Below are 14,860 nucleotides of genomic sequence, written 5' to 3'. Positions count from 1 at the left end.
GGACGCTAGTATAGATCTGATCAGATCAGATATTGATATGTTCAGATTCTATACCACTACGGGAGGTTTATGCTTTGCGTGTGGGTGTTAGCGGTACTGGCACTAACCTAGCGCTGCCTGGGGCGACGCAGACCCTGACCCTAAAACCTAATTGATATCACCCGCCAGGTGATCAGGGGGTTAAACCTTTATTGGGTAATAAATGGTGGGTGCCCTGATGCTATAAAAAGCAAACTAACCAGAGTCACCCGTAACACTTATACGGTGATCAGTGGTGAAAGGGTTAACTAGGGGCAATCAGGGGGTTCAAATTTTTATTAGGTAGTATATGAGGGTCCCTGGCGCTATATAAAAACCTGACGGGGAACCTAAATAACTAACTGGCTAACCAGCGTCACCAGTGACACTTATACTGTGATCGCTGGTGAAAGGGTTAACTAGGGGCAATCAGGGGGTTAAAACCATTATTGGGTAGTATATCGGGGTACCTAGCTCTATAAAAACCTGGCGGTGAACCTAAAAAAAAAAACTAGCTACCTAGCGACACTAGCGACACTAATGCAGCGATCAGAAAAATTATCGCTTAGTGACACTGGCAAAAGGGGGTGAAAGGGTTAACTAGGGGCAATCAGGGGTTAAAACCATTATTGGGTAGTATATCGGGGTACCTAGCTCTATAAAAACCTGGCGGTGAACCTAAAAAAAAAAACTAGCTACCTAGCGACACTAATGCAGCGATCAGAAAAATGATCGCTTAGTGACACTGGTAAAAGGGGGTGAAAGGGTTAACTAGGGGCAATCAGGGGGTTAAAACCATTATTGGGTAGTATATCGGGGTACCTAGCGCTATAAAAACCAGGCGGTGAACCTAAAAAAATAACTAGCTACCTAGCGACAGTAGCGACACTAATGCAGCGATCAGAAAAATGATCGCTTAGTGACACTGGCAAAAGGGGGTGAAAGGGTTAACTCTAGGGGCAATCAGGGGGTTAAATCTTTATTGGGGGGTGATAGGGGGCTACCCTGGACCTAACACTAACTGCCCTGACAGTTTTTACTGTTACAACTGACACTGAATGCAGTGATCAGTAAAGAAATGATCAATGCAATCAGTGACACTGACTGGGGGGGGGGGGGGCGGGGTTTGTGTGCCTGTGTGTACCTACATGTCAGTGTAGTGTTGGTGCACACTTACTTTTAGTCTTCTCCTCGTAGTCCGGTCAAAAAGACCGCCCCGAGGAGAATGACATCACTTCCTCCTTCCTGTGTAAACAATACACAGTGGGAGGAAGCTTCTCATTGGCCAGGAGCGATCCAGAGGGGGTGGCCAGAAACCAACGGCCATCCCCTCATCACGGATCGCTCCTGGAGCGAACCGGACCGCCGTATCCAGCGGGAGGGGGTCCGATTGGACCCCCCACCCATTGGAAGGCAGGCGGGTACCTGTACGTGCTTGTGCCTGCCTGTGCCATTGTAATGACGTACAATGGCAATACGGCGGTCCTTAAGTGGTTAATGTGGAAGGACTGTTCGTTTCCTAATTTTCATCAGCCAATCCTGCCATCCAGTAATTCCTGGTGGATACTGTTACAAGTCTATTTTGACTCCCAGACTGCAAGGCTGGGTGTCATCGTGATCCTGTGAGTGGGGACACGTGAGGGTGTTCTGTCACGCCTGAACCTGTCTGCGATTTTCTGCCTTGCATCTTTGTCTATTCCAGATTTGATCATCGTCTCAGAGTATCTTTAAAAAAGATAGTAGGGCAGATGAATACTGCCACCTGCAAATGCAGGATATACTATCAATTTTATCTAAGGGGGAATCTAATAGAGAGAAGTACTTATCTCAATCCATAATCCTGTAGGCCTCCTTCCCATTAGTTCTAGTAGTGATGACTGGTCCCCCCAAGCCCATCATCTTCTACCATTGTAGCCCTGCCCCTTTATCCAATGTCATGTACAATGCAGGACCATTGGCCACTGTTGGTCCAGTACTGTACATGATGGCGTTGACCCCCAACTTATATTCCGGGAGGAGAGAAGATGACCAGAGCACTGGCTGCTTCAGGATTGAGGATTAATATAACTATTCCTTCCATTACATAGAGCTGCCTAATGTATGTATATGGCTCTTTCATAAGCAACTTTGAATCATTGTGGATACCACACAGCTTACTCTGTTCACAGAGCAGGGTCTTCTTTACATAAACTCTATTCTCTCCTGGAAAACCAATGAGGTGGTGTTAGATTAACTCTTTATATGCTTGCTAACAAAAAGGTAAACTGACAGCAATGTAAATTATAAGGTGACTTTTTTTTACCATGTTTTGTAAGAGGTAGTGTGTCTATCAGAATGAGGTCATCAGGTACTGCATGGCTAAGAAGATTTGACTCCACTGCTCTCCATAGGGCTTTCTTGTCTACAGACCCTCTTGGTACAATAAAAAGGACAAGTTGTTCAGCTTTAGACCACATGACTGCACATGCCTCCACTGGTTCAAGTCCTTCTACTACCTGAAAAAGAAATGGTGAAAATCTATTGTAATTTGCTTCCGATAGACTAACTTAGAGGAAGCAAGATTGATCCTTCCAAAGCAGGCTCAGTTATCAGGCATTAAAGGAAGGCCTACAGATATAAGAACTAACCCTAAACTGATCAGAAACAGCCAGATTAACAAAAAGGTTCTCTAAACTCTGTAGGCACATTTAGATACATATGTGAAGGTTAACTGAAGCAGAACCAGTAGCACGGTAGTATTTATTATGGTACTGCATTGGGCTTCTGTGCATTCATTCAGAGATCTTGGCAATCCCCAAATACTTTGACTTCAACTACAGAAACATAAAATATATATAGGAAAAAAAAAAAAAAAGTCCAATGATCACCATTGGATGCCAGGTCCAATATAGAAGAAAAAACAAATCCACTTTCAGCCAACAGTCACTGAATTCACTTTTTTTTTTATATTTTGAAGGCAAAGCCTGAGAAAGTTTATCTACGGTATGTAAAATGACACTTTTCGTGGAGGCAACTAAAGTTGTACATTTACTTCATACAGGTCAATAGTCTCACCTGAACACAGCACAAGGAAGCATGAGATGGCCTGGATTTGTTAATAGGGTTATAATTTCTTTTTTAAGTTTATCACTATTTGGCACCTCCCATACCTGCTGTATATATTCAGTATTAAGCCTCTTGCCATGACGCTTGAACTGGTTGTCCCTCCGTCCTATATAGTACATGTTGCCATCTTGTAACCTCACCCAGTCCCCAGTACTTCTCATCGTCCCACAGGGCAGAATACATTCATCATCTATAAAGCAGACCCTCTGGGTCCCTCCTGCAGGACCAAGAACAACAATAAAAAATATTAACATCAGCCTTACTAAAGACAAACCATTGTATGATGCATCATATAAGAAAGTAAATTATGCAGGCTAAAGAAAAACTCTTATGAATGTAGTAGAAGCATCAAAGGAAAGTCAACATTTCCATTCATGGTCACAAACAGAAGACATGCTTATCCATAGGACTGAACCGAACACTTAAAATGAACAATTAAACTAGAACTAAACAGAAAACTTTTTTTTCGTTTTGGATAGAATGCAGAGGGATTAGAACACCCATAAGTTCTTATTGCCATCTGTGCCCCTGCTAAGGACATTCACCCTCTCCATTTGTCCTGATTACCATCATCACTGAAAGTAAAATTAAAAGAAAATCCCAAATTTTGGGTTGTCCCCAGAAAAGTAACAGAAGGGAACTCCTTCCAATGGGGACACTAGTTCTGGTGACCTAGGGGTCCCCAAGGAATTCCCCTAATTTGCAGGGATTTCCTCTCACTTCCCATTTGGCTATAGGACAGGAAGTGAAGGGAAATCTCCACAATGGGACACTGAGGGTGAAAAAAAAAAATCTAACAGGGATTATAACCCACCTCTCCCCCTCCCCAGCTTATAACATTAGTGCACAAAGAGCTCAAGCACACCAGGCACCATTCTCTGGCCAGTATTATTATTACTATACAGGATTTATATAGCGCCAACAGTTTGTGCAGCACTTTACAGTGTAGAAAGGGGAACAGTGCAATGACAATACAGTTCAATACAGAAGGGACAGTATGACTTAAGCCATATGTTAGAAAACCGTCCGGATCAACAGGGATTGACTGCACAACCAGCCTGTTGGGTTTTTCCCAAACAATCAGTGCTGCCGGCTCTAGCAGGCAACACTGATCATTGTATTCTGATGGCGGGGCAAGTGCTATACTGCACAAGGAGAGAACTCTTCATTAAAGATATTATCAGACAGAAAAACATTTCTCTGCACCTAGGAAAACTTGCCCTTCCCCTTCTTCAATCCTGTTGTTATCCTCATTTCGGACTTCTACTATTGTTTCACGCAGTGAACTGCCCAAAGGTACCGGTGGATCACTTCCAAGAAAAAAAAGAAAGAAAGAGCATTTAAAAAAAAAAAAAAAAAAAAAAAAGGATGTGTAGACAAACTTAAATTAGCAGTTGGTATTTCATGGTCATTTTAAATCATATACACGGACAATCTCTGTGCAGTAGGATATGAAAGGCTATGGCAAGCAGGCTAGAGCGGCTTTTACTGACTACAGCGTTTCTAAAGTAGTAAGCTTACCTAATTGATCTAAATGTTATTTTTTAGGCTTCTTAGTTGTTTTTAGGAGGTGACAATTAAATAAAATTTTTATATATATATATATATATATATATATATATATATATATATATATATATATATATATATATATATATATATATATATATACACACACATATACACACACATATACACACATATACACATATATATATATACACACACACACACACACACACACATATACATATACATATATATATACACACACACACACACACACACATACTTTATTTTATTTTCCAACATTCTTTTTCAACCTTAGCCAAATACTGATGCCAACCAACCCCAAGTAAAAGTCAAATCTTGAAAAAAACAAAAAAAACAAAAAAAAAAAACAAAGAAACACACCATTCTAGTATTCAGCTCCTAAAACATGCTAACTGCCAGTCTACGCCCAGAAGGATACTATTATCCCCCAAGTCAGTACCATTACGTTTTTTTGGTCATGTTTATGCATTTCCATAAAGTGACCGCACTCATTTGTGTTTACTGTTACCAGCGTATAGTTCTACTGTCTACTGGAAACACAACCAGGGAATATATTTAATGGCTACCAACAGCAGTTCTGGAGCTTGCAAAAAGTACAAAGTGTATGCAAATACCAAATACAAACAAAAATGCCATACTTGTCTGTTCTGTGCAATGGTTGTCACAGAGCATCCCCAATCCTCATCTTCTTGGCTCCCCCTGTTGGCACTATGGGCCCCTCTCTCTTGTCCAATGCCCCCATAGCAAGGGCTTGATAGTGGGGCACTCGTGCATGCTCGCTCCTGAGCCCCGCTGTCTGTGTTTCTAAGACAGAGAAGGTGGCTCAGCCTCGCACTCCCTCACTGGCTCTAAGTGACAGCAGCAGGAGCAAATGGCGCATGACAGCCAAGAGATCTGGGAGAGCCGATGCTCTTGTGCACATCTCTGTATTGAGTTTGGACTTAAGTAACAATTGGGGGGTGGGGGCTGCACTCCGAAAGTGGAACTCTACCCAAAAGGGGAAGTTCTGCTTTAAGTCCTCCCCACTCTTCTGACATTTTTTCTTTGGGGGGTGGGAACCTGGTTTTGACATTTACCTCACTTCTGCTCAGATCGCCTAGACGATCTGAGCAGGACATCTTCCCCCCCTCCCTCCCTGCAATTTTCTGCAAGGCAGGGAAAAGAAACAAAATTATCTTTCGTAAAAAGCAGCACATAATACACACACATAACACCTTGATTACCCAAGATGTTAATCCCTTCCCAGTCAGAGTCATTAGTACAATGGCAGTGTATAGTGTTAGCACCTATCACTGTATTAGTGTCACTGGTGATGTCAGTGGCAGTAGACCGTTCCCACTATTATATATATATATATATATATATATATATACACACACACACACACACACACACACACACACACACACACACACACACATACATATATATATTTTTTTTTTTTTTTAAGTTATAGCTTCTACAAACTATAGTATATGTACTGGAGAATATATATATATATATATATATATATATATATATATATATATATATATATATATATAATTTCTCCAGTACATATACTATAGTTTGTAGAAGCTATAACTTAAAAAAAAATATATAATATATAATATATAATATATATATATATATATATATATATATATATATATATATATATATATATATACACACATACATACATACACACACATACACATACACACACACACTTAGTGGGATTATTTTTAACAATAGACATGTAGTAGAATCTTATTTTTCTTATTGAAGATGTTGAATGTTTTATAGCAGTAAGTAAATATTTGTATTTTTTTTCCCAAAGAACAGGGAAACAGCAGGAGGAGCTTCTAGTCCGTACATCATCGGTGCTGTGGGGACACATACCCAGCCCCCCAGCCAATATCCAGAGCATTCTCTTATGCGATGGGGCATTCTAGGGATTGAAGCCTCTCCATGTGAATCCTGATGCGCACTTTAATTTGCTAAACATGGTTATATTTTAAGTGTCACTTGCTTTACTACTTGTCATATATATATGCCATGCCATTACCTACTGTGTTCTCACATTTGTACAATTTCTCATCTTTTTGATATCTTTATCAGACAAAAAACAGCCAGTTTCTAATCAGCCCATGAAGTAGGAATTTATTACTTATACCTGTATTCCGAAACATGTTGGGACTTCCATGCACACGCACTCCATTTGACCTCCTACCATGAGATTAACTGAGTGTTTGGGCATATAGCTGTTATGTAACTCTCCAGTCTGACTAATTTGTTTTTAGGTGTATAAACCCTATGCACCTACTTTGTATTTAATACATTTTGTATATTTTTATACGCTTGTTACCTTGTTACTTCTGGTTAACATCCTTTGCCCATAAAATCCCCCAGGGCACCCTCTTTTGCAATTTACTCTTTTGTACTGGGATGTGGCGAAGGTTTCCAGCATTATACCTATAGGTGGTTTTCTTTTGTCTATATTTTTTCCTAGTCCTCTGCTGCCAGTCACATGTACAAGAAACAAAACAACAACAACAACAACAACCACCAAAAACACAAAACATCAAATGGTTTAAAGCAGGGGTGCCCAACCAGTGGCCTGGAGGCCACATGTGGCCCACGGAGCCCCCTGATGTGGCCCGTGTCCTCCTGTGGGATGGCAGATTGGCAAGCCCAGATCACGGGTTGCAGACCCGGTATCCCAGAGCATCCGTGTTAATGAAGCCAGAAAAGCAAGCAGCTGTGGAGCAGAGCTGTATAAACTGATGCTTCCTGTACAGCGCCGTCTCTTGCCACAGGCAGAGTGATACCAAATGCACTCTGCTGGGGACAGCAACCACAGGCGATACTTGAATGGAAGACTGTTATTAAAGGTCAGTTTATTACTAAAATTGCAGTGTATAAATGGGCATATCTGCGCAGTGGTTACTGGGCTGCTTTCAAACTGATCCGCAGGTGCAGTGCACTTTCAGGTTACCGGCACTGAGGCATAGAATTCTGTTATTACCTGCGGGTTTGGTGTGCTTTCAGAAAGTGTACCACACCTCCAGGATATAATAGAAGTCTAGGGCAAAGTGTAGCTAACCCGGAGCAAAGACACAGGTGCACTGTGCTGCATTAGTGTGAAAGGCCCCTTTCACACAATCAGTCCGACTCAATCGGACCCTCCATTCACCTCTATGAAATGGCAGATGTAAACAGATTTGTGTCCTTTTACACCCGCCTACCTCCAATCTGAGTCGCTAAAAATAAAATAAAAACAAATAACAGAAGGGGATCAATCCCCTTCCATCAGGGTGGATCGGAGGTCCCATAGAGTAGAGTGGGCTGTATCCGTGTCCGCTCTGCACCTGTCACCCGCCTGCTCTGCTCATTGTGGCCCACAACCTGTTACCAAGTCGCTTAAGTGGCCCTCGCTCGTCAAAAGTTTGGGAATCCCTGGTTTAAAATCATCATATAAATATGTACTTGAACTCAAATTTTATTATTTTTGTGTAAAAAAAAAAAAAAAAAAAGTGGCCTATCTATGGGGAGGTTCTGTCAATCACAGCCTGTGTCTATTGTTTGTAGGTGATGGCACCTTTGTTAATTAACATGTAATATCCCCGCCTATTGTATTTAGCTATTCTCTATAGCAGTGGTCACCAATCCTGTCCTCAGGGCCCACTAACAGGTCAGGTTTTATGTATTACCTCAGGGAGATGCAGACTAGAATACTGCAATCACTGAGCAGCAAATGATATCACCTGTGATGGATTTCAGTTATCTTGCAAACCTGGCCTGTTAGTGGGCTGTGTAGTCCACTGCTGTATAGTCATGTGGGCTACACAGATAAGAAAAAAGAAGGAAACAAACAGCTTAGACGGGAACTGAAACTGGAGCATGCTTAGTAAATGTGACATAGGCTGGTCTACATAATCTTAGGCTGCAACGAGGACAAAGACAAGGAGGGAGGGACAGTGAACATAAGGCTCAACCAGTTTTTTTGCAAAACACAGAAAACAAATCCTATAGTGACTGACTATGAACAGCATGTAACACAGTGTGTACTGACAGTTTTTAATGATGTAGGTTTAAATGGCACTATTGGATAGGGTTCAGGGGTGCTTTTGGGCACACAACATAAACCGCATGCATATTTCAATGACCAGGATACATAGCTGCTGTGTACAGTCTTCCATAGTAATGACTGGCTGTACACAGCTGAAGACAGGTTTACACCACTACTTGTGTCCAGGCTCATATGCATGCCCGAGTTTTTGCCAGCAATGTAAACCTACCTACAGCTGCGTACAGCCATTTATTACCATGGATGGCTGCACACAGCTGTGTATCCCAGGCTCGGAAATACACCTTCAAATACACCTTCAATTTATGTTGTTTTTATGTTGTGCCCATCTGCATAAGCCTTTAAAGTGTAACTAAACTTAAAGTGTAACTAAAAACTCTATTGCAGAAGAGACATGCTATGTCTCCCATGCATGGGATGAGGTCTTAACTGTCTCCCATGTGTGCAGCGGGTAAAGTTAGTATTAAACATGTCACCATATTTCTAAAGGTGCTATTGACATGAAGTTTTCACATGTCTGTAACAACCCATGTAATTAATATATACAAAGAAACCAAAACAAAAATTAAAGTTAGGTGTAATAAAATGGAACAACACAGGGAAAAAGTATTAAACATTTAAATCTATTTAATACTTCGTTCAAAATCCTTTGTTTGTAATGACAGCCTCAGGATGCCTCCTGTATGGAGAAACTAAACCAGACACATGCATTGCTCAGGTGTGATTTTAGCCCATTTTTCTTCAACAATTGAGTCTCGTGTAGCGAGTGTGTATACAGGCCATGGCGGTTGAGTGCATTACTTATTGTTTTCTTTGGAACAATTGTACCTGCTTATTCCAGGTGTTTCTGAAGCTCCCTACAAGTGCTTGGCTTTTGGACAACTCTTCTGATAATTCTTTTCATTCCTCTGTCAAAAATCTTGAGGAGCACCTGTTAGTGGCCAGTTTATGATGAAATTATGCTCTTTTCACTCCCGGATTATGGCCCTAACCGTGCTCACTGGAACATTCTGGCGTTTAGAAATCCTTCTGTAACCAATGCCATCAGTATATTTTGCAACAATAAGGTTGGGGTCTTGAGGCCCTTTGCCTTTACCCATCATGAGAGGTTTCTTGTGTGACACCTTGCCAATGATTTAAAAGACATTTTTTTATGTGTATGCAGTAATCTTTGTTCACCTTGGCAATGGAACCTTTGTATAGGCCATCGGTTGAGACTGAACCTATTAATTTACACCGGCAAGGGGCAGGATTGCTTTCTAATTAATAAGATTTCAGCTGGTGTCTTGGCTTTCCATGCTTTTTTTTGCACCTCTCTTTCTTCATGTGTTCTTAACTCTTACCTTTGCCATTCCATTTTTTTTGTTTTGTTTTTTTTACACATAACTTCATTTTTGAACATATTTGGTTTTGGTGCTGTGTATGTATGGATTTTGTGGGTTGTTAGCAACATGTGGTGAACATTTCTTGTCAATAGCACCTTTAGAAATAAGTTTACCTAGAAAAATATTGATGTGTTCAGTTTTACCAGCTGTATGTGTGGGATGATGTAATTCCCCGACTGGCCATTCAAGAGGCCAAAAACCCACATCCAAAACTACCCGGGGGGGAGGCAAGTATTTCTGTGAGTTTAGTTCTGTTTTAAAAAAGAGAAGTATGGTTTTTTTTTTCAGATTCATATTTACCTAGCTGGATGCAACATCAGACCAATGCTGCATTTGTCACTCGCTGGCTCTAACACCGAGAACTGACCTATCAAAACGCCATCGATCTTTTGGTTCTCAGAGCTCTCTTCGCCAGTCTCTCCCCTTCACAGTGAGCAAGGAGGGGGCAGAAGCAGCTGGCTCAGGCTCTCAGTGGCTCACTGAGAGACTGAGCTAGGTGCCAGTCCAGGCATGTGGTCAGATCCCGACCATATGGTCGTGATCCTTACCAAGCGTGGACCGGCTTGGTGACTTCAGCCTGCTGCGTGCTGAAAATGGGTCACAGGAGTGCAGAACGAACTGTATTCCTGTGATCCATAGGAGAAGTACAGCCAAACAAGTTCTGGCTTTACTTCTTATTTAAGACAAATGGCTCTTACAATTACAGCCTGGTTTACTGGTTCAAATGTTACTTTGTTGGTTGAACTGGACTGTTTTTTTCAACCAGATTAACTATGGAACTATATCAAAAATCACATTGTATATCACAAAAAAAAAAAAAAAAAACACCCATTTCACATACCGTGCATTTGAGTTGAGGAGAGATTCTGGAACCTCATAGCAAGTGGCCCAGCTGGACACTTCTGTTATGCCATAAAGATTAAAGAGACGTGTCCTATTGCCAGGCTCCATCCAATGTCTCAAGACACTGACAGGTGGGAACTGCTCCCCTCCAAGAGCTAACACTCTAAGGGATGTTTCTTTGGACAGCACTGAGGACTGAGTAGAGTCACAGCTAAATCTTCTCAATAAGGTTGGCGTCACCTGAAAATGAATAAAAGTAGCTAACTATAATCATAAGGTGGTCAATGCCTCAAATATGAACTTTAAAAATTTATGTTAATTTTCCTGGGACATGTAAATTTACTGCGAAAAAAAATAAACACTCCAGGCACCATACTCAGATGGCTGCACATTCGGGTTACATGATATCCTTTGAACAGGATACTCAGAATCCAGACTATTATGCAAGATCATGCAACTAAATGTCTGTAAGAGGCCCAAAGTGTGCCAAGAAACTATCCCCCACACCATTACACCACCACCACCAGCCAGAACCATTGATACAAGGCAGGATGGACCCATGCTTTCATGTTGTTTACAACAAATCCTGACCCTACCATCTAAATATCGCAGCTGAAATGGAGACTCAGACCAGGCAATGTTTTTCCAATCTTCTATTGTCCAATTTTGGTAAGCCTGGGCGAATTGTAGCCTCAGTTCCCTGTTCTTAGCTGACACGAGTGGCACTGTGTGTGTTCTTCTGCTGCTGTCTGCTTCAAGGTTAGATGTGTTGTGCGTTTAGAGATGGTATTCTGCATACCTTGGATGTAACAAGTGGTTATTTGAGTTACTGTTGCCTTTCTATCACCTCAAACCAGTCTGCCCATTCCTCTGACATCAAGGCATTTTAGTTCACACAACCTACCATTCACTGAATATTTTCTCTTTTTCTGACCACGCTCTAAACCCTAGAGATGGTTGTGTGTGAAAATACCAGAAGATCAGCAGTTTTTGAAATACTCAGACCAGCCCGTCTGGCACCAACAACCATGCCACATTCAAAGTCACTTAAATCCCCTTTCTTCCCCATTCTGATGCTCGGTTTGAACTTTAGCAAGTTGTCTTCACCGCATCTAGATGCCTAAATGCACTGCCATGTGTTTGGATGATTAGCAATTTGTGTTACCAAGCAATTGAACAGGTGTACCTAATAAAGTGGCCGGTGAGTGTATATATTTTAATGAAGGCTGGCCATACGTTATACAATTTTCCTTTAGATTTACCAAAAACCATATGAGGTCAAAAGATAAACACTTTCAAATTTGTATGCAATCAGGCAGGCCCTTGATCTACATAGTTGAAGGTAAATCTAGGAAATTGAACAAGAAAATTGTATAGTGTATGGCCAGCTAAACAGTAGTGAACATTTAAGTGCTCACTCTGTAGCTGTATGCACTCTGAAGCAATTAACCTTTAAAGTTTACAGCAGAAGCACAGAAGTCATTTAGGTGATTTTTATCTTCCCAGCAAAGATTTGGCATTCTAATGTAGCGTTTCTAAATGCATTTATTAAAATACACGTTATACTTACCTGCTCTATACAATGATATATTGCATAAAGCTGCCACTTTCCTTCTCTTCTGGGGTCCGTCATTGGTGCTCTCAGTGCCTTCTGTGTTTGCCCCAAAAGCAAGGCGCTTGCTACGAGGGCAGATGTGCAAGCTTACTCCCAAACCGCACTGTGTGTGTCTATAGACATACACAGCTCTGGTCCACCCCTTGCTTTCTGCTTACAGGATTTGACTGCCTTTGGCTCCTGCTGCTGTACAAACCTCCTGTAAGAAGAGTATTGGGGTTGGGGGGGGGGGGGTGCACAGAAAGTGGCAAAATGTTTTGTTACCTTAATACAGGGAATGCATTAAGATAAAAAAAACGTTTCTGCTTTAGCTTTTCAGATTTTTTTTTTCCATTTGTTTCTACTGTGAAATTTAGAGGCGAGTGCCTGCAGCTAAAGAGGTCAGTGAGGGCTTGTTCTAAAGTTTTTTTTTTTAACAGTTAACGTTTTTATTTAGAAAAAAAAAAAGTATAAAAAGGTGACATTGACAGTACATGGACGACAGATACATGTATAAGTCACAAGGTCTGAGTTGACAATATAGCTACAGCTAGCAGACATTCATTCGGGCACATAAGAAAAGAATCATCAATGTAAACATATCAGTATTCATAATCCTGGTAACAATTACAGAATTACAGTGGAAGAAGGGTTCGGGGAGGGAAAAAAGAAGGGGGGGGGCGGTAGGGATAAGGGGGGGGGGGGGGTAGAGGGATCCCACATTAGAGTGACGTTACCAGCTGCAGTCATGGAGCATTATTGAAGCATCGGGATTCACCCATTTTCCCTAAAGCTCCTAGCCATATGCATCAACCCATTGAGACCAGACCTTATCAAACTTTTTAGGGCAGTTTCTACTCTCGTATGTTAGCTTGTACAGAGGCAGAACAGAACTTATCATGGCTGTCCACATATGTTGCGTGGGGGGGCCGGGCTGCTTCCATCTGAGGAGAATCTCCCGTCTGGCAGAGTATAGTGCGTAAAACAAAAACAGTTTCTCATGCCTAGACGCTTCAACATTTTCCATACTGCCTAATAAGGCCAGGGCCGGATCCAGTCCGAGGGACCAGTCCCCAAATGCGTCCAGGGCACCCATGACCCCCACCCAATATGGCCGCAGCACAGGGCACGACCATACCATGTGGGAAAATGTACCGGGGGACACACCACATTTGGAGCAAAGATCACTCGTTCCGGGATATATGTTGGCCAGTCGCACAGGGGCATAATATGCTCTATGTAGGAATTTGGTTTGAATGAAACGGTCCCTTGCTGAAATCATTTTTGTGGTGTACTCAGACACCATGTCCTCCCAACTGTTCTCTGTCAGCCCCGGGATGTCAGCCCTCCGCTTAGTAAGGACCTTTGTCAGAGATGTCATGTATGCAACGGAGAGATAGAAATATAGGGAGGACAAGGGTTTGTCCATTACCTTAGCAATGAGCAGTCGTTCGATTGCGTCAGTCTGTGAATGAAATACTTGTATAGCGCACAATGCGAACTGAATCGCCTGTAGGGTCAAAGGGCCAGGGGACTGGGCTTGTGTTGCGTGTTTGAGTTGATAGTATCTAAACTTCATGAAGGTAGGAAGGTTATGTTTAGCTTTCAGTGTCTCAAATGAGGAGAAGGACCCATCGATGTAGATATGCTTAACGGTGAGTATCCCCCTAACCGCCCACAACTGAGGGTCCGGGAGCCCGTGGAGGTGTGGCAGTGAGTGGTTTCCCCAGAGGGGCGTGTGGGGGGAGATGGTAGAGTCTGACTTGTAGATAGCTCTCGCCCTGTGCCACACCTGTATGGTTATGCGCATTACAGTTATGTGGGGGTGGGCCCTGTGCCCCCTATAGGGCAAGTTAGTTAACACTGTGTAAGATCCTAAAATGGCCGCCTCAAGGGCCACCACCGGGTTCTGCCTGGGCTAGTCAAACCACCATCAGATGGTCACCAAAACTGCCGCCCAGAAGTACAACTGGAAGTGTTCCCCTCGCCAGTCTCTGGGTTTTCCTGGCCCAGACAATGGCAGAAACAATAGAGTCCAGTTTCTGAAAAAAGGTTTTGGGGATAAGGCAAGGAGTGTTCCTAAAGAAATATGTGAATTTGGGAAGGCAAATCATTTTTATTAGATTCACTCTGCCCACAGGGGACATCGGCAGGGTCCTCCATAGCTGGCATTTCTTACAAAGATGGGTCAGGAGGGGGGAGAGATTGTCATCCATGTATGCCCGGGGGGATTCCCCGACAACCACCCCAAGGTATTTAAATTCTTCCACCCACTGGAGTGGTGTGTTA

At 42.2% G+C, this 14,860-nt stretch overlaps 1 protein-coding gene across 2 annotated transcripts in view; it reads right to left on the bottom strand.

Annotated features, from left to right (window-relative positions):
* Positions 1-14,860, bottom strand: part of AASDH (aminoadipate-semialdehyde dehydrogenase) — a 96,638-nt gene that overhangs the window by 26,407 nt on the left and 55,371 nt on the right. For both annotated transcript variants that reach the window (XM_077477443.1, XM_077477444.1), the window contains 4 exons: positions 10,976-11,217; positions 4,330-4,433; positions 3,168-3,340; positions 2,321-2,513 (listed from right to left, as the gene is read on the bottom strand). In XM_077477443.1, the coding sequence (XP_077333569.1) occupies positions 2,321-2,513; positions 3,168-3,340; positions 4,330-4,433; positions 10,976-11,217 (712 nt within the window). The remainder of the gene's footprint in view (positions 1-2,320; positions 2,514-3,167; positions 3,341-4,329; positions 4,434-10,975; positions 11,218-14,860) is intronic.

The sequence above is a fragment of the Lithobates pipiens genome, unplaced genomic scaffold (genome assembly GCF_037356315.1).
Source record: "Lithobates pipiens isolate NorthernLeopardFrog02 unplaced genomic scaffold, aLitPip1_a1.2 Scaffold_13, whole genome shotgun sequence".
NCBI classification, from domain to species: domain Eukaryota; kingdom Metazoa; phylum Chordata; class Amphibia; order Anura; family Ranidae; genus Lithobates; species Lithobates pipiens.
Note: the sequence above shows the minus strand (reverse complement) of the source record. Positions and strands in the feature narration are given on the sequence as shown.